This window comes from Podarcis melisellensis (assembly GCF_964234715.1).
Source record: "Podarcis melisellensis genome assembly, chromosome: 4".
Lineage (NCBI taxonomy): Eukaryota > Metazoa > Chordata > Lepidosauria > Squamata > Lacertidae > Podarcis > Podarcis melisellensis.
Window position 1 is genome coordinate 22289313 of NC_138531.1, and position 20764 is coordinate 22310076.

General features: G+C 40.1%; 1 protein-coding gene across 2 annotated transcripts in view; it reads left to right on the plus strand.

Moving 5' to 3' along the window:
- PCCA (propionyl-CoA carboxylase subunit alpha) overlaps positions 1-20764 on the plus strand; it is a 251208-nt gene that overhangs the window by 26868 nt on the left and 203576 nt on the right. For both annotated transcript variants that reach the window (XM_081908204.1, XM_081908203.1), the window contains exons 3-5: positions 382-429; positions 529-597; positions 20600-20713. In XM_081908204.1, coding sequence (XP_081764330.1) covers positions 382-429; positions 529-597; positions 20600-20713 — 231 coding nt within the window. The remainder of the gene's footprint in view (positions 1-381; positions 430-528; positions 598-20599; positions 20714-20764) is intronic.

Consider the following 20764-nt stretch of genomic DNA (forward strand, 5'->3'; position numbering starts at 1 on the left):
TTTGTAACTTCGATTGTTGCTAAATGATGCATCTGCAACAACATTCACCTTGGACATTGCTAATTGGGGTTTTAAGATAAATAAGATAAATGTTGGTGCCAGTGTATTTCTTAACTAAGGTTAAGGTAGGAGAGGCTGCTGGAAGGGGACACATGAGCACATAACCTACTCCTAAGTAACAGCTAAGAGATTCGTCCTGTTACATATGCCTAGGCAATTTGAATGTATGTGAAGAAGCAGCAAATCAAATAAAAGCCATTTTAATTTGATTAGCAACTCCATTGTTAAGCACTTCATTTCCTCAAGGGAAGCTAAATGTACAGAATGTGCAAATGCTGATATAGTCATAGGACTTAGCTGTATCTTTTCTCCCTCCTTCAGACATTTGAGAAGCTTCTTATTGCCAACAGAGGAGAAATTGCCTGTAGAGTAAGTATAACTTCCAAAATTGCAATTATTCTATTTTATGACTTTAGTTATCCGTTTAGTTTTAAAACAGCTTTGTCTCTTTCCTCCTCCCATGTCTAGGTAATTAAGACATGCAAGAAGATGGGTATTAAAACGGTTGCTATACACAGTGATGTTGATTCCAGTGCGGTAAGTACTTGTCATGCAAATTATTTTGCTGGATTTCCATTGCTGGCTCCTCAAATGCAAATACCAAAGTAAAAAGGTTTCCACCATTATATTAGGGTACAGTTTAATAACGTGTCACTAAGTGACACCCAAAATGTAACTTGGTGGCACTTTTTAATAAAATCAAATAGCAGTCCCAGGCATTGTGGCCAGTAGTCAGGGGTAGTGGGAACTGTACTGTAGTTCATCGGTGGGCAACCTCCAACCCCTGGTCCCATCCACCTGTCATAATTGGCCTGGCAGATGCTTGGGAGGTAGGTAAGAATCCAGCCTACTGCCTGTATCCAATTCCCCACTCCTCCTGCAGTCCAGTGACATCTGGAAGGCACCACATTGGCTGTTCCTATCATCAAGTGTCCCTGGTCACAGTGCATCCTAAGCACATGCACAATATGCTGTGTTCCTTTTATAAACTAATAACTTGACAACAGGGGTGGTGTATTGGCTGTAAGCTGGAAGTTGTTGCTGGAAGTCTTGTTTCTGTCATAACTTTATTTGGGTGCCTGGGGGGAAAGCTCTCTCAGCTTCATTCTCCATCTGCAAAAATATTACGTTGACCTACCTTATAGCATAGGTCGACGTAATAGATCAACGCGTAGGTCAACGTAATAGGTCAACACATAGGTCAATGTGGGTGGCGCTGTGGGTAAAACCTCAGCGCCTAGGACTTGCCGATCCCATGGTCGGCGGTTCGAATCCCCGCGGCGGGGTGCGCTCCCGTTGTTCGGTCCCAGTTCCTGCCAACCTAGCAGTTTGAAAGCACCCTTAAGTGCAAGTAGATAAATAGGGACCGCTTACCAGCGGGAAGGTAAACGGCGTTCCGTGTGCTGTGCTGGCTCGCCAGATGCATCTTGTCACGCTGGCCACGTGACCTGGAAGTGTCTGCGGACAGCGCTGGCTCCTGGCTTCTAGAGTGAGATGAGTGCACAACCCTAGAGTCTGTCAAGACTGGCCCGTATGGGCAGGGGTACCTTTACCTTTACCTTATAGCATTGTTATAAGAATTGCTGAGATAATATATGTGAAAGATGGAGAGATGGATAAAAATGTTAAGTGTGAGAAGAAGTCGTTAAGGAATGTTAATGTCTTCATTAGCAATGGTTCAAATTCCTTTTTTTTTTGCTATTCTGCAACTGAAGGTTAATTTGACTATAAAAATAAAAGTATTTAAAGCTTCGTAAAGTATTTGTATAGTGCTCTTCATCAGAAAAGATTGCAAGTTGTCATGCTTGAATAATTTAATGTAGGCAATGCATTTTCTGCTTTTTTTGTAGACTGTGGAAGGGTAGGCACTTCAGTCTGAAGTTTTGCGTTCCATTAAAAACAGTGTCTTTGGGATGAAAGTTCTTCCTCTGCCATGAGTATGGTGTTGGTGGTATTACTATGTACAATAGACCTCTAGCATTTCTTTTATGTTTTACATACGTGTAGTTAAATTTTTTATGATACATAAAGAACAGGGTAACACTAATTGGATGGGAAGAAAAGAAGTTATAGCATAAAGCAGTGAATGAGGGATAATTTTATTTGGCATTTTTAACACAGCAGGGACTCCGTATCCTTAAAATGTAATAAACTATAAATGACTTGAAAATCCCATGGGAAAGTAATTACAGGAATTTCGGTTGAGTAAAAGATTATTAGTGTTTACTTCAGTGAAGGTTGATTTTAGCCTCGTAGGTCATCTTAGTGAGGACTTCAGGTACTACAGAATTTTTAAAAATCCAAATACGTTTAGGATTGCAGATTATGTCATCTTGATGAAACAATTATCCCCATCACACAGTAAGATTGTTTAGCCTTTTCTCATTGAAATCTGTGGGACTTAAGGTTTTTAACTTTGGCTGGAAAATAAACACGTGTATGGAGTATTGTGTAAATGGTGAGCAGCAGAATAGATGGAATAGGTCTTCTCCATATCTGGGAGTAGTTGCGTAACTCAATAGAAATCCAGTGCAGAATTGAAAATATGTGTTTTAAATACACATGAAACCAGTTGTCCTCAAATGCAGATAGAAGCATAATCAGATGTGATTATTCCTTCCCCGCTCTCCTTTTATTTTGTGAGTGGGGGTGGGAGAGTAATTGTGTAATTTGGTGTGAGTGTTTGCTTAGGAAAAATTAGGAGTGATCACCTAGAATTAATGGTGTATAGAAGCTTCTGTTTATTAAGTGGAAATGACAGTTGTATCGTTCAGACGTCATCCCAGTAAGTTTGATTTTAAGTAGGGTAGTACCTTCTATATTGTTCCTATGTCTTCATAGGTTCTTTGTTGTTTAAAATAAAAAACAGTCCCCTGTAGACCCCCCCCCCCATAGGTCCTGGGATAATAGGTGCCTGCCATCAATCTTCCTCACCCATGCATAGTAGCATAGCAGCATTCCTTGGATGTTATGCTTGATTTGGAGAAACCCTATTTGACGCCTGTTCAGTCCATTCAATTCATTACCTTTGTTTATTTCCAAGCCCAGGATCCAGGAGAGCAGCTCACAGCTATTTGCTCCTCCCTGGTCCTTCTTATTACCACACTGCATTGAGTGAAGCCAAGTTTTGACTTACGTGTGGTTCAGCTCTTTCCTCTCTAAACACATGGCCAAGGTTTGTTAAGTTTCTTTGAGGATTGGCAAATATGATACTTCATCACTTGCTGTATAGTCCCCAATGAGATGTTTATTGTATTTGCTTCACTGATAGAGAAAAAACTTTTTGAGTCTCTAATCTCTGTTATACAAAGTCATTCTTCTAGTGGTCTTCATTTCAGCCTATTGTGTCAATGAATTAATGGTTCACATGGACCAGCCTGATTTACAGTTCTTGAAGGATCAGGTTGTTCTGTTACCATGTTCTCATTGGAAATATAAAGCTGTGTCATTAATTCCAGGCTTCTCAAAGCAGGTGGTCTTGGCCATGTAGTTTTCCTTTACTTCCTGAACTGGCATATAACTTTTTGGACCTTTTTAATTGTGCACTGGCCATCAGTGTGAACATAATTCAATCTTTTTTGAAAATAACTTCTCTTTTATTGCTTATGATTGATCGCCTTATGAAGGGAAATTCAATATTACTCTTATTGGCTTATGAAGATGATTTATCAGCGTTGAGATGTGAGGTACTGTCTCTGTAGATGCAGTCTTCTCATATTCCACCACCTCTATGACCGCTTCTGCTGTATTTGTCAGATGAGCTACCTAGTTGATGCCTTTCATGTTTCTTGAGCACATCTTGGACATATAAATAAGATGTGAAGTCAGCAGCAACAGAGTGGTCTTAATATGCTTTTCCATCTATTTCCTCCATATGTGTGTCCCCAGACTTTAAATCTCTGCTTTGCCATAAAGCTCACTAGAGGACAGTGGGTCACTCACCATCTCTCGGCCTAATTCTACCACAGAGGATTGTTGTGAAGATAAAACGGGACAAGCTCCATGTACACCATTATCCTCCTTGAAGGAAAAATGTATAAATAAAATCAACTTGGGTTTTCTTCAGTTTAGCAGTGTTTTGGATTATTCATGCTTATCAACTTGTCCTTCATAGCAGCTGCTGGTGGAAACTCTTTTAGTTCCTTCCAAGTCCTATTTGTTGGCTTCTGGTGCAGTTTTAAAAAGGGAAGCTTAAATAGCTAATGTTTTGACAACGAGCTCTGGCAAGAGCTAGAATGTTGAAGTGGAAGCAGAATGTACTGTCTGGACTAGACTGAGGCATGCAATCTTATTTACAAATTTCTCTGAAACGGAGGCCTTTTTTCATCTTCATGTGTCCAGTTTTTATTTATGTCAGGGGAAAGAGAAAATAAATATTTTTTATATATCTGAAATTATCATATCAATATGATGGCAAGCCCCACTTTACCTCTTCATTATATTTTAATATAAAATATTTTTCTATAAAAATACTCTTCTTCTTCACAATATTTTTATTTAAACAGCCATAGTAATTCCTTTTGTAGCACAAATGTATATTCCTTGACAAGCTCTTACTCTAGCTGTAACTCTATCATTAATTTGTCCTAAATAGTGTGACTAGCTGTCATAGACTAGAAGTTTATAGCTCTTAAAATGATCACTAGATAATACAACACTTTGGGCTTATTCAGGTTCTGTTTCTTTTTGCTCACTGGTGTCCTTAGGGAAAGTTAAGGAACTAGCTTGCATTGACTTCTGCATAAGACAATATTATCAGACAGGGTATTTTGCTCTCTAACGCTACCTAAGTTATTCTGATTTTAATCTCTGCCATCTGAGACACCTTGGATTTAACTTTTAATTTCTAGGTTTTGTTAGATACTTGATTTACAATTTGCCATGGAGTGCGGCTTTGAAACCACACAGCTATCATGGAGAAGCCTTTAGTGGTGGTGCTCCAGTTATGGAATGCTCTTCCCAGAGAGGTCCACATAGTGCCTACTTTGTTGTTCTTGTGGCTCCAGGCAAAGGAGGATAAATTTTATCAGTCTTTTAGATAAAATTGTTGTCAAGTTGTTTGATTTTTATATGGCTTTAAAGACCTTGCTGCTTTTATTTATGATTAGCTTTCCTTACGTTTTAAAAAATTCCGTTACCTTGGGATTTTTTGCTGAAGTGGTAGAAAAATATCTTAAAGATTTAATATTTGTCTGTGTCAGGAGCTAGAAATGAAATTCCAACTACTTCTCTTTTTAAAAGGGACAGACTGTATTGAGGTCGGCTCACAAAATGAGTGTGTATATTTTGCCTGTTATTAGTGTTGCGACCCCTGTTGTGTAATGTCAATGTTGAAAATGATTACCATACTTTTCATTTTTGATGGGTAACATGTTTCACTATTGTAGAAGGATATCAGAGCAAACAGTTCAGGAAGCAGTGAAGGTTGCCACTAACTTCTTACATAATATATTAGGATATTTTGAAGAGAGTGTAGTGTTGGGATACTGCCGGGGAGATGGGGGCATCAGACAGGACCCCAGCTGGCTCCAGCCACCGGCCGGCAGCTGGGCGATCACCAGTCTCCCTTGGAACAGCATCAAACAGCGACACGAGCCTCAGATACGTTTAGAGACTCGGCACGCTCTATCAGCAGAGTGAATAAAGAGGCGGACAGAGCCATGTGTAAGCAGTATTTACAGCATTTTATTCAGCATAATTCAGGAACAAAGGAAAACATGTCTGCTTCCCTTTGACTCCAGCAAAAACAGCAGCAAAGCAAAAGCAATATATAAACGGAAGTTCCCAGCAGACTGTGCTGGAAGTAAACAGGCATGTGACACACAACAGTCATGCCTGTACCCTTTTAAGGTGGAATGGAAGGAACTATATCCTAACATCCTCCCCCTTTCCGTGTAACCTGTAGTATCTGTGGTTCAACCCAATTGCAACCTCCGTACATAAACCTTAAGTTGTTCTCTGTTAACAACCTTAGACAACAGAATTTTGCAGGAATTTTGTTTCCTGGCATGTAGGACCCCGGAATGAGTCCTTTCTGAATACACTCTCTTGCACGATGTAACTTAATCTGCAAGTATTTGGTACTTTGCTTGCAACTCTCTGAGTTCAGCAAAGCCAAACAGGATCTATTGTCTTGATACACCTGTATAGGACATTTCACAGAAACCTTGATGTCCTGAAACAGTTGCATCAACCATTCACACTCCATGAGTGAAAATGACAGGGCATTGAGTTCTGCCTCACAGGAACTTAGGCTTACTGTCGTCTGCTTTTTGCACAGCCAGTCAAACAGACAATGATTGTACATGTAGCACACTCCAGAAGTGCTGGAACCATCCCTGGTGTCACTTCTGAAACTAGCATCTGCAAAGATTTCAAGACCTACAGTGACTGGTGAACCTCAGCCTGTAGTGGCAAAGTCCCCTTCAAATAGTGGGCTATGCGCTTCAGCGCTTTCCAATCCTGAACAGTAGGATTGTTGGCATGTCTGCTAAGCAGGTTAGTGCTTACAGCTATGTCAGGTCTTGAACATCTAGCAATGAAATTCAGCTTGCCTGGAATGTATCTGTACAGTGTGGTGTCAGAAAATGCTTCAGCAGTACTATCTACCTGGTAACCTGTTACCATCGGTGTGTCTGCTGGGTTTGCAGAAATGTACCAGAAATGGCAATGAAAGAAGCAATTTTTTTCTTAATTCCCACCAATTTTTGGGGTGTGTGTGCGTTTGTGAGAAAAAGGTACATATGACACATCACCAGCCCAATGACCTGATGCAATTTACCCCTTTCTTGATAATCAGATCTGTCAATTGTTGATGGTTGGCCCACTGTGAAAATGGCTCTCAGACAAAAAAGATTAGCCATCCCTGCTTAGACTGTTGGTTCAGTGAGAATATTTTATGCAACGGCTTGGTTATGGGTCATTTTAACGACGAATTAAAAAATGTTGCAATAAGGCATAACACATTCTTGGCTCAAAGAAGCTAAGGGATACACTCTGTATGGGTTCTACTTTTTAAATCGTGACTTGGGGAATAAATATGGAGTGTAATTATGCAACAACACGGCCTCTGGCTGTTCTCCTCCTTTTAAAAATAGATACCTAACAATCTAGGTCAAGGTCAGTGGCTTTCCAACCGTTCTCCAGGGAACCTTGTCAGGGGTTCCTCAATGGAAAGATGACTAATAATGGGTAGGCATTCATGAAAGACAGCTTGCCCACCTCTATTAATCATCCCCTATAATGTACAGGCACTATAAAGTATCCAGTATGTTCTAAGTCACATTCTTAGTCCATGTGGGCAAGCCAAAAGCTCTGGTGAAGCCCAATGGGCCTCACCAGTGTCGCAAACAAACTGTCCATGCCCCATAACCTGTGTGGGGTTCCTTGGTAGATGAGTTAAGTGGAAATGGTTCTTCAAAGGCAGAAAGTATGGAAACTGTTCAGTTTGTGTCTGTCCTGAGTTTTTATTTTCTGGATGTTCAGGAAGGAGACCTCTAGCTATGACAGCACTAAGTCTTGATGCTTGCCTTTCAAAATTGTATTTTTATTTAAAAAAACGTAAGCTTTGTTGTAATTCGAAGTGATGCTTTTGTACTTCTTTTCTTTTCTTTTTAAAAGAAGAATATTATGTGCATATTTTCCCAAGGAATAATCAGTAGCTTTAACCATGCACTTTCGCCTTTCGTGTCTGCATAGTACTTAGCAGCAGAAGTATTTGACAGTTATGTTAAAACAAAAAGCCAATGGGAATTTATCAACCATCTACTGAGTTGCATCTTATCATGGTGGCCTGCTGTTTGAAATATGACTCCTGGTGTGTATTGTCTTCCTAGCCCTAGGATACAGTAATGAGATTGAGTGGTATCATGTGTGAGCCCTCATGGATGATTGACAAAAGAGGTGATGTGACTCATCATTTATCAAGATATTATCATGGCTACCCTTTATAATTTATCCCTGCTGTCTGGGGAGATGGTGAGGACAGCTCTGACTTTGTGATGTCAAAGTAATTAGTGTTTGTTTTTGGTTTCCAGCTGAACAAACTGGAAGCTAATGATCAGGTAAATTAAGACGGGAATGCATCAGTGTAGACAAAGGTGAGAGGACCTCTGGGAAGAGCTTATCAAAATTTCATCTCCTTAAAAAAATCATTGTGTTTTCTAATTGTTCTCTTTTACTCATTTGCCATTAATAGATAGACTGTAAGGTTAGCTTTGCTATGCACGTTTATTCAGTAAATAGTGAGACCATGTATCATTAGCTACTTTCTGACACTTGTATTTAGCTAAACTGTTAGAACTATCAAATTACAAACACATTCTAAGACTCAAAAATTGTATACTGGTTGCATATGTGGCATATTTATGATTTTAGATAAATGTGTGTGTTACAAGTTGGGTCTCCATATTTGGTTCATGCTGTTTTCAGGAGAAGGGGATAGAATACCTTCCCCGGAAGCATTATGGTGGAAAAATTGTGTCCACCAGGCAACCCTGCTTACATAGCTAACTTTAATTGGGTTATCTAACATTGTTCTTACTTTAAGGTGTGCTTTAACGCCACACTAGCGTATAATTCCATGCAAGTGGGAATGGCAAATAAAACCTTGTGGTGTACCCTTGCCTCCTTATATGAGTGCTCTTGTTTAGGCTTCCTCAAGCAGGTAAGATCCTCTGTTTTCCCCCCTCACTGGCAGTCCTCACTGTTGTGGTTTTTTTGGTTTGTAATTGGATTTGCCCCCTTTGGTTTAAACTTTTCTTTTCTGTACTTCTGGAGACCTCACAGCTCTTGTGAATAATACTGATACCCACTTCTTGTTTCTTAGAGGCTTCCTTTTTGCCCTGGTCCCATGGACACTTGTGATCTGAGTTTGCTAATATAGTAGACAGAATGATATAGATGCCCTTATTTTAGAAAACTATTGCTTATCTTGCCTAGACAGCAAGGGATGTGCAAGGAGCGCCCCCCCATTTTTCAATAGAAAATGACTAAATCCTACTTTGTCTATAGCTCTGGTTAGTGGTTATAGAAGTTTCAGTGTGATAAGTTCTTGAATGTAGAGAATTGAGCATTGGTTAGTGAGTGATTACCTATACTGGATGGATGGATTGGAGGTTGCCCCCATCAGATGGAGTGGGTACACATCTTGGGGGTCCTTTTGGATCCATTGCTGACTCCTGATGCTCATGTAGTTTCAGTGGTTTGGAGTGTCTTCTTCCATCAGCTTCAGCCGTGCCCCTATCTGGCTAGGAATAGCCTGACTTCTGTTGTCCAGGCTTTGGTAACCACTTGGGTAGATGACTGCAACACATTATATATGACACCGTCTCTGAAGATGTTTGGAAACTTCAGCTAGTGCAGAATTCAGTGGCCATGTTGCTAACAGGGGCAAGATAGTTTGGTTATATAGTGCTAGTCCTGGCTTGAAGGCACTGGCTGCCAGTTAATTTCCAGGCCCAATTCAAAGTGCTGGTTTTGACCTATATAAAGCCTTAAATGGCTCAGTACCGCAATACCTCAAGGACCATCCCTCTCCATATGAGCCAACCTGGACCTTGCTCTCATCATCTGAGATGAGATGTGCCTACTCTGCAAGAGGTCTGGAGGGTGGCAACACGAGAATGGGCATTTTCGGTGGGGTCTCCCTTCTTGAGGAATGCTCTCCCTAGGGAGGCTTGCCTGGCGCTTTCACTATATATATATGCTTAGGTGCCAGGAAAAAACATTTACTCTATAACTAGGCCTTTTAACTACCTGTAGCTTTTTAGAAGTTGGTGGGATGTTTTTAATGTGTCCCCCACCTCCATGGTTTTAATGTATATCTGTAGGATTTGTTTGTTTGGTTTTAAGTTGCTTTGGGTTGCCCTGGGCAAGGTAAAGTGATGGGCAAATTTAATAAAATAATAAAATAAATTGGTAATTATAATGTAACTAATTAAAACAATGCTTAGTGGTTGGACTTTGTCATGTTGTCAAAAAACCTTGTTACTTAATGTTTTCTATAAAGAAGGTTAAGAAGTCTGTATGGTCAATGTAGTAAACAGAGAGAACATGTTAAGTGGTTGCTGAATCAGCATTGCTCCAAAATGGTTTACAGTGTAATTCTTTATATGTCTGCTTGGAAATAAGGACCAGATAGTTCAGTGGGACTTACTTCCAAGTAAGTTTGAATAGGATTGCAGCCCTACTTCTGTAGAAGGTTTTGATAATGATGAGGAAAAGAACAAAAAGAAGAGGTGTTCTCTGGCTAGGAGTATACCGGTAGTTACTGTTTTTGCTTGGCCATTGATTTCTTCACTCGGGTTTCTTTTAAAATATGTACTTAAGCCTATCTATCTATCTATCTATCTATCTATCTATCTATCTATCTATCTATCTTTACACCCCCCCCCCCAAGGAAGCACAATAATTAGATTATTTGACTTGGAGGAGGTTTTTTTTGCATGAGATGAATCACTGGAAAAGTGTGTTGTGTTATGAGTCCAGTCATTTTATATCTGCGCTGGTTTAGTGTGCTAAACCAACTAATAGCAATTAAACTTGGTGTTTTTAGTTGATGAGGCTTTATCAACAGCAAATTTATAAATAAACGTGGCAATTTGAACAGAACTTGAAAATTGTTTTTAAGAAGAAGAGAGCTTTATTTCTTCCAATGTCATGTTATCATTATTTAGTATCAGTGCCAAATCCTTATACTGACTTTGATTTTAAATAAACCACCTTATTGTGGTTTTTTTTCTTTTCTTACTGTTACCTTCCATGGTCTCCCCCCCCCTTTCTTGGGGGGTGGTGGGAGTGGAGGCTTTGCTGAAAATAAGTAGAGTAGAATCCTTGGCAGAAATTTGTCTGGACTAATATGGCTAATCAGCGACATTATGTTTAATTGGGAGCCTGAGGTATAGTAGCTGGAGACTGAAGGGAGTTATTTAGCATTAGCAGTAGCTCGTCTGGGAGTTGTGTACTAATCAAGGAGCTTGTGTGCTAGCTGTGGGGATGATGGGAATTATGACGATTATGACATGTTAGTACATGTCTGTGGGAGAAGTGGACAGGCAACGAGTTAATCAAGAAGTATATTAAATAGCTCCCATGCTGGTTTCTTACTACCCTCTGTACTGCCTATCAAGGTTTAAGATTGTAAGGAAAAAATACCTTCCCTATTTCTGAGTGTATCTTTGCAGGTAAAGTACTTAGCCAAAAGGAATGTAATTTTTTTTAGTACGTACATTCTCTGAAAGTACACCATCCAAGGAAAAATGTGACAATTTGAGGCTTGCTTTAAAATCAAGTCTGCCAACTAAACGTAACAAATGGCTGTCTTTCAAATACATGAATTAGTTATTTAAAATAGAAAGTAGTAGTTTGGGTTCTGTTCTTGCGTTTCTGCAAAGCTCTTTAATATTAAACACTTGGCATCTGAAGTCAAGTTGAAGCATTAATCTCATGCACCTTGCAGGAAAAAAAAATTCTTCCCCTCTGTGGTGGAAGGTGGTCTATTTTGTGCACCAGGTAAACCCATTCTGCACCCAGCATGGCAGAATCATACATTTCATATCTGTCACGAAACTTTCTGTTAGAAATGTGCATATTTCTAGGAAGCAGAAGTAATAGTTTACTTTTTAAAAGGAATTGAAGCATTCCATAAATCCACAAGCAGATCGGATTATATCTGTAGGTAAACTTATCTTGGAGTTACTGTACAGATGAGCCACACATTTTTTTTTATTATTGTAAGCGCTGCCAAATTTATTAAAAACTTCCTTCCAAACTGCGACCTTCATGTATTAACTTAATTAAAGCAGTATCATGGATGCTACTCAAAAGTGTTAACCTGTAGGAGGTTGTTATTGAAATCCATTATCTATGGAGTCAGTATTAGTGGTCAGCAGCATCAGAAAGTAAAACTGCAAGTAAGGCCCTCCCATGGGTGCTGTGAGCCCAGCAGGTTAAACTGTCAAAGCTTCTTAAAGGGACTGATAGCTAAACCCCCTGGAGTTGTAGGTAAACCAATCATTTGCCATCAGCAGGGAATATGACTTTATTTAGCAGGCAGGGAAAAAAATTAATTGCTAACAGGAAAGAGGATTTAGCTAGAACCATCATGTGTGCGGTACTAAAAATATGTTCATATCTATAACACACACACATACCTTTCTGTGTTCATACCTTTGTAAGTCTCCCCCTCAGATTTTATGCTTTTTGGAGGGCTTGTTTTCTGGGAAATGAGGTTTCCACAAGGAAGACATGTGCAGTCCCATAAGCATGCTTATGCTTGCATGGGTGACAGCATGTGAATGGGGCAGCCTGATTTGGATGGCAGCAATTTCTGCCAGTGCAGTGGCTGAAAAAGTGTTTCTGTGATTGCAGTAAATGCCTCTTGGATGTACAGTATTCATGATTTTTTTGGGGTCACATTTTTACCCACATGAGCACCATCCAAGAACTATGGGACTACTCACCCTTGAAGGAAACTACTAGTATGAACATGCCCTGAACAAAGAGAGAATGAACTAGAGTAAATTGTTTGCTTTGTAGATGGTATGCCTCTGCACACTTGCTAAGGGGGAATAACTCTGCACATCATATGCGAAACTGCAGTGAAAATGCCATTTTTATTAACCAGCACACAAGTTTCATCAGTCCAAATAAATCATGTCAAAGATGACCCTGCGGCTCTCACTTCTAAATATATGGGAACCTGGCAACTGCAGACAAGGCAACCAAAGGTGACCCATAATATAAAAGTTTCTAAAGGCTTAGAAGACCCAGAACATTTTAATACTGTATGTTGGGACTTTATCATTTATACCAATACAACTACTTCCAGGACTCCTTGGCAGAGCCAGTTCAGGAAATAGGGATATCTTCATGCTTCTACTAACAGGTATTTCCTGACATCTTCTGATGTTGTTAACAAATTACCGTACTTTTCGCTCTATAAGACGGACCAGGCCACAAGACGCACCTAGTTTTTGGAGGAGGAAAACAAGAAAAAAAATATTCTGAATCTCAGAAGCCAGAACAACAAGCGGGATGGCTGTGCAATGAAAGCAGCAATCCCTCTTGCTGTTCTGGCTTCTGGGATAGCTGCACATCCTGCATTCACTCCATAAGACGCACACACATTTCCCCTTACTTTTTAGGAGGGGAAAAGTGAGTCTTATAGAGCCAAAAATACGGTAATATACAGTGGATACATTTGTTGTTTTAATTTGTGCTTATATTCAATAAAAAGGACAAACTTAAAAAGATGACTAAAATATTATATATGTGTACTTACTGGTTTCTATTGGCTACAGTTAAGTTTAAAACTGACACACATCTGACATTGAAATTGAAGAGAACATGACTAATAGGATAGAAACACTTGGCAGGGGAAGATGCAGAAGTACTGAACTTATGCCTGGATTCAGTAATAGACTGGATGAGAGCAATAAAGTGAAGCTTAATCCTGGTAACATGGAGCTCCTGCATGTAGATGGCTCTGTGGTTCAGGGAAATGGTGTTTAGCCAGTTATTGGTCAAGTCCTACTTCCTCTGAAGGAACAGGTTTGCAACTTTGGGGATACTTCTTGATCCAGTCATTTTTTGTCTGTCTCCTGCTGAGGTTCATAATGTCAGACATGAGTATAAGTAGCACCCTATAGGATCAAGCCAAAGGCCTATCTAGTTCAGCATCCTGTACTCAGTGGCGTATGGGAAGCCTATATGTCCTGTACGCATTCACACTCTTAACAATCTGAGAATCCCATCAACTGGTATTCTGTGGCACACTGTTTCTGATAGTAGAGGGTAGAACATAGCTGTTAGGATTGGGCAACAGGCTACATGCTGCTTCAGCTATGGGCACACCTTAAACCCAGTGCTGCCACTCTCTCAGCTGACATATTTGTTTAGGTCACAGTGGCCTAGCTTTTCATGCCAAGTGGGCCGCAAGAGTACTCTGACATGGAAGCCAAGGGCCACAAACTGTCTTGTCACACGTTAAAGTGGGGAGGGGGAAAGCAAGGCCAAAATCTGAGCACCGCCCGCCTCCCCAGACTTTGTGCTGCCTTCCCAAAGATGGTAAGGTAAGGTAATGGGTTTTGGAAAGGAGGCACAAGGCTCTGGCAGGTGTCCTAGATTCCTCCCACCTCATTCCCAAAGCTGGAAGGACTTTAGGGCCCTATCAAAGCCCTCACACCTCCTTCCCAAAGCCCAGGGTCTCTCTTATCAGGCTTTGGGAGGGCTGGGGTGTTTATCAGATGCTGCCAGGGCCGTTCCTTGGACCACCCTGGTCTAGTTATTTTGATTTCAAACTTCTACAGTGCTGTGCACTTTATGCCTAAATATATTTTGATTTCGATCTGTCTGCCTCTGCAAAGCTTGGCAATCATACCTCCTTCCTTGGTTAACAGCTGAAACAGTGGATTCAAAGATAATTTGCATTCAATTGATTTTTAATTCAGGACTTTGTTATGCCTTTGTATGTGAGAGAGTGAGAAGCAACATTACAAAGGATTTACTCATTACCCTCATTTTATGGGACAAGCTAATTGTGGTTTGTCTTGCTGAGACGTATTATGCTGTTTGGGTCAATTGAGTGAATCCACTTTACACTGCAACATCATTCCTTGCTCTGTAATATTGATTTGAGATGGGGGAAAAACCCAGAGGATTACTAGTTTGATGAGGTTTCTTTGTGTAAATTCTTAAAATCCCAGCTAATGTTCAAAACAGGCTGACTGTATAATTCATAAAGCACTGATGCACTTGATTTTTGGAGGGTGAAGGTGCCTTAAGACCTCAAGATACAAAAGGTTGATGTACTCTGCATAACTGGGACAGTGGGTGATCTTAGGCACTCTTGAGGGATTTGTGAGCTGTGTTGTGTGTTTACTTTTAATTAGGCATTTGCATTTAAGTTAGTGGTAACTGCAGAATGGAAAGCATCTTCAGCTGTTTACAGTTATAGAAAGGACTATATGAAAACAGAGCAAGTGGGTGGCTCTGCGAGGGTGAAGAATGCAGCTGATAAGATTTATTTCTTCTGCAGCAAGAAGGTAAGTAGAAGTATGCATGTGAATGCAGGGGTAATAAAAAGGCATACCCAGTTCTGTAAACATGTTGATGCTGACCTGAATTGACAGTCCTGAGTGCCAGTGGTTGTCCTGGTTTCCTTATGCTATGACTAACATAGGATTTGCATGGTTTTGTGGCCTTTCTGGGCACTATGATACTCATGGACTTGCTTATGAGTATCATGTTTTCCCACACATTAAAAGGTAAAGGGACCCCTGACCATTGGGTCCAGTCGTGACCGACTCTGGGGTTGTGACGCTCATCTTTCTTTATTGGCCGAGGGAGCTGACATACAGCTTCCGGGTCATGTGGCCAGCATGACTAAGCCGCTTCTGGTGAACCAGAGCAGCACACGGAAACGCCGTTTACCTTCCCGCTAGAGTGGTACCTATTTATCTACTTGCACTTTGACGTGCTTTCGAACTGCTAGGTTGGCAGGAGCAGGGACCAAGCAACGGGAGCTCACCTGTCGCGGGGATTCAAACCGCTGACCTTCTGATCGGCAAGTCCTAGGCTCTGTGGTTTAACCCACAGCGCCACCCATGTCCCTTCCCACACATTAGGGCAGCCTTAATTGTCTGACTTTCTGGGTTTATTTGCTGTTGCTCTTTGCTGTGTTGGATGAGGGTGGATATTTTTGTGATTAAGAGACAGATGCCAACCACCGCCAAATGACTCTTAATGTACACTCTTTAGCATTTTGATATTGTCTCGGTGGATCTGTGGTACTAAATTGTATTTTAGTGTTCTATCTTTTCTACAAGCTACTTTGGGATTTCCTTTGCTTTAGGAAGCAATGCAAAATCAAATTAACTAAAGTTCACTGGCTACCTTACAGCACCAAAATGCTGCCTGCTCAGAGGGAAGACCATTTCAAGGGAGCTACATGTGAACTGTAGCACACACCACTAGATTGGCCTTGGCTTCTGTTTTGATTTGGCAAGTGTGCCAAATGGGAAAAAGTGCCTTATTCTTTTCACTTTCCTTTTCCAAGCGTAGGTTTTTAAAATTAAGCTCATTACTTGGTTCCATTCCAGTTTGGTTTCTGATCTGACTATGAGACTGAGCCTGCCTTGGTCACTTTGTGCTAGTGGAGGGCGTGTAGATTCCAATTGAAACAATCAGCCATGGTACTTCTGGCCAACTTGTTGGGGATGGATAGTTGAGTGACTGCTTACAGTGGCTCTGATCAGTGGAGAGCAGCTCCTAGAAGGTGGTGCTGGAATTTCCTGATCTGTGACCTTTGACTGATGGGTTCTGAAGAGTCTGCTTTGTCCCCTATATGCTCTTTAATAGCTACATAAAACTGCTGAGTGAGGTTATCTGGATATTTTGGCATATGTTACCAAACTCTGTTTCTCGTTCCCTTCATCGAAACCCAGAAAGGCAGCAGGTAGCTGTTTTGGAATATGCAGCTGTCCCATACAGGTATTGAATCTGCAACCTTGGCATTATCAGCACCACTCTCTAACCAACTGAGCTATCCAGGCTGATTCTTGATATACATGTGACCGGGAGTTCTTTCAACCAACTTCATTTAGTACACTAATTGTATTTTTCTTGGGAGTAGTAGAACCAGTCATTTCTAGATTGGCTTACTGTAATGAGTTCAATGTGGGGCTTCCTTGGAAGATGTTCTGGAAACTTCAGTTGATTCAGAATGCTGTGTCCCCAGCTGTTGTCTGAGTTTACTAAGACAGGGCATAGGTCATATTGTGCCAGTTTCGTACCAGCTCTGCTGGCTGCCAATTTGTTCCTGGGTTCAATTCAAGGTGCTGGTTTTGGACTTTCAGTCCCTAAATGATTTAAAGCTGGAATAGTCCAGGATATGCTTCTTCCCACATGAACTTGCTTGCATATCACTCAGCTTCTTGCTGTACCTCCACCTATAGAAATTCAGTTGGTGGAGATGGGACACAGCTTCTCTTTAAATTACGGCACTCAGATTATAGAATGACTTACAGTCTAGTGTGTCTTACCCCTTCATTGCTTACTTTTAAGTGTGTCCTGGAAGTCAGTTTTATTCAGCGGGCTTTTTAAAAAATGAAATCCATTTGACTGGTTTGTGCTTTTGCTGTTTGTGTTTTACTGCTGCTTTTATTGTTCTTATTAATGGTATCTGATTTTGTCCATATTATAGTGTTAAGTTGTTGTAATTTTCCTTCATTGTATAGAATGATGGAATGTTAACATAAATAAAATAATAAATGAAACTATTTGGTATAAATGCTATTTTGCTTTTTGTCTGATGTATGGAAGGAACAAACTGGCCAAAGATGTTCATACAAATGGAGTAGATGGGAAGAATGCTACTCTGAAAACTGTTGATGAGAGAGAGTTTGGTGGGGAGTCCAAGGCTTATGTTCACACTCCTGCTTACTGTGTACTCACTGTGTTTTCAGTGCTGCATTTTTTATCTCTGTTTTCACAATGTTATCCAAGATGCATAAGTATCCTGTACTTTGTTAATAAAATTCTGCTGTTTGGTGCATTCTTTCTCAAACCAGAAGCTTCAGCTGGTTCCTTTCTAGCCAAGGTGTGAACACCTTTGTACAGGGCAAAAACATTACCACCCATCATTGCCCCCTGGTGTGTATAGAAACAGAATTGAATCTGATGCTAATGAAGCTGTGCTGATGTGAACAGTTGTGTTAGTGGAGGTGGGGAAGAGCTGTGAAACATACCAGGGGAAAAAATTCACTGCACTTTCAAGTTGATAAGTGAACATCTCTTAAGTATTCAGGAAAATCGCCTCAAAACAGTCATGGAAGCAAACAGACATCTGCGGTGTCTGTTAAAAATGTGACTGATATAGCAGAGTTATAGCAAAGTTGACTTAATGTTGATAGTGCTTGCAGGAATCCATCACTGCTTAGTTTGCTTTTACATTTGTACATTGGCTTTTTTGATGACAACATCTTCAGTAGGACTAGTTTATAGAGCTAGTTCATAAGTTATCTTTGTATAATTGAGGAAGTGAAAATAGTATACCTTTTTGGGCTGCTTATGTTTTGCTTAAAACAGTGTACGTATTACCCAAATTCCTCAAATACTACTTCTGCAATTAGCTAACTAGTGGTGGTGGTGGTGTGTGTGTGTGTGTGTGTGTGTGTGTGTGTGTGTGTGAGAGAGAGAGAGAGAGAGAGAGAGAGAGAGAGAGAGATTGAATTGGTTTAGAAGCTATGAATGCAACTTCAGGAGCGTCTTAGTTAAAATGACATTTCAGCACCTTTTGAATTCCAGATGAGAGGGAAATTATAGAAACATCATTTGAATTTAGGTATGCCTCTGGGTGTAAAATAATCATAATATTTACAAAACAAAAAAAATTCCTTCCAGTAGCACCTTAAAGACCAACTAAGTCAGTTCTTGGTATGAGCTTTCGTGTGCATGCACTTCTTCAGCTTTCGTGCATGCACACGAAAGCTCATACCAAGAACTGACTTAGTTGGTCTTTAAGGTGCTACTGGAAGGAATTTTGTTTTGTTTTGACTATGGCAGACCAACATGGCTACCTATCTGTAACATAATATTTACAGTAAGCCTGCAACTTACATGGGGGTTATGTTCCAGGGATTGCACCTAAAGCCCAATTGTGTAAAGTCGGAACACTGGGTTCAGTGATGAGTGGGATTGCCAAAGTCCTTTTCCTCCAGACACCCTCCTGCATTCTGCCCTCTTTTAAAGTTTATTTACTGATTTATTTTAACAAGCACATAAATCTGAATGCGTTTAACTTAAATGTGTGTAAGCTGCAGGCTTACTGTAGATACCCTCAAAGCACATTACCTGCTTAGCTGTCACTCATTTTCAGGGGAGTCAAGAAATATCACCTTGTGGCATGTTTCATGTTCCATGTATCTCCAATTAAAACTGCAACATTGTAATTAATCTTGGTATGCATGTTCAGGACAATGTTCTGCACCTGAGGTTTGGAAATCAGATTGACTTGTACATCCATTTTTTCCTAAACTCCGGAGGCACAATAGATTCTATTGTGGCATCTGAAATGAGGCCTCTTGAACACTGTTCTCGAGTGTATTTGGATTTAATGAGAGTAGTTTGGTATACATGATAATTTTCCAACTAAGCCATGGGGTCAGTTCATTGAAATCAGTGGGCATGGGAAATGCGTCTATTCTGACTAAAATTGATGTACTTCAATGTGTTAGGGTTTTAGAATTGTTTCATATGCACAGTATTTTGAGTGTGCTTAATACATATCTAAAATCAGAATGGATAGATGTATTGCATTCTACCATCTAAATTCTCTGGCTATGTTTCTTCCTAATTTTAAAGGTCTGAGCATATTACTTCAGAAGTATTTAAGTCTTCTGGCCCCCCCTTGAATTCCTTCTTGATCTTTCAGAATTGATCCTATTTCTACCTGAGACTCACAATTATTTTTAGTCTTATCAAAAGAACATGCTGTTAAATGTCATCTTAACTTCTTCATTAGTAGTTTGTTCCTCTAGTCTGTCTCAGAGAACTGCTATAGCTATGATGCAGATGCCTGATTGTATATAACCGTATAAATATTATTAAATACTATGCATTTAATAAAATAAATAGAATACCAGCCCCCCTTTCATTGCTAATAATTAAAAATGGCAGATGCTTCCTGAGCAATTTTTTTGTCCTTTTAAAAGATTAGCTAAGTATCCTTAAACTATGTCAAAGTCTAACTCTTTGAGATACTTCCTCTAGATCATGTACTCTCCAAAAATAATTCTAAATTGTAGGCAAACTTTTTTTGGCCATTAGCTGTCGCCCCCACCTTTTACAGAACATCTGTTTGACAATTGTTCCTGTGAATAAGATAAGAATGAATTAGGGAATCTAAGCCTGCTTAAATAATTCTCAAGATTTTCTGGTTCACGTGTAGTGATATTGAACTCTTTAGTCATAGGCTTTAATTTGTTCATGGTGCTGACCTGATGCTGTGCAGGGACACTCACTGCATCCCTTCATTCAATTCAGTCTAATTATCACCAACTTCCTGGGGAGCCTGCTTAGATGGAACTGGCCGTGAATGTTTGTTGTTAAGTAGTACGATATTAAGCTACCCTGGTTACATTTAACAAAGTAGTTTTAGGCTTTGAATTTACATATAGATTATCAGCGTAGCCACATTCAGGTTTGCATTTCTTTGTATTATTTGTCAAAAGCCAAACCACACTTGGCATAAAATGAAATTTAACTTCATGAGCCCTTGAATGTACCAACGAGCCCTTGTGTTCATTATACAGTATATATCCTCCTTCCCCTCCCTTTTCTCTTTTGTTGTGTGTGTGTGTGTGTGTGTGTGTGTGTGTGTATGTGCCTGTGTTTTATACTGTGTGCGATATATTTGAGCATACCTGTCTGCACGATGTGAATTATCTTTTTCATTTCCTAAAACAATAGCTAAAGGAGGCGGTAGTAAATGTATTTGCTGGCGCATATGTGTTAAAATGTGGACATTTTGTCTTTCCAGGTCCATGTGAAAATGGCGGATGAAGCAGTCTGTGTTGGCCCAGCTCCCACTAGTAAAAGCTACCTCAACATGGATGCTATCATGGAAGCCATTAAAAAAACCCGGGCCCAAGCTGTGAGTCTGAATGAGTCTCTCCTCTGCAGCTGTTTCATATATAGAAAGCAG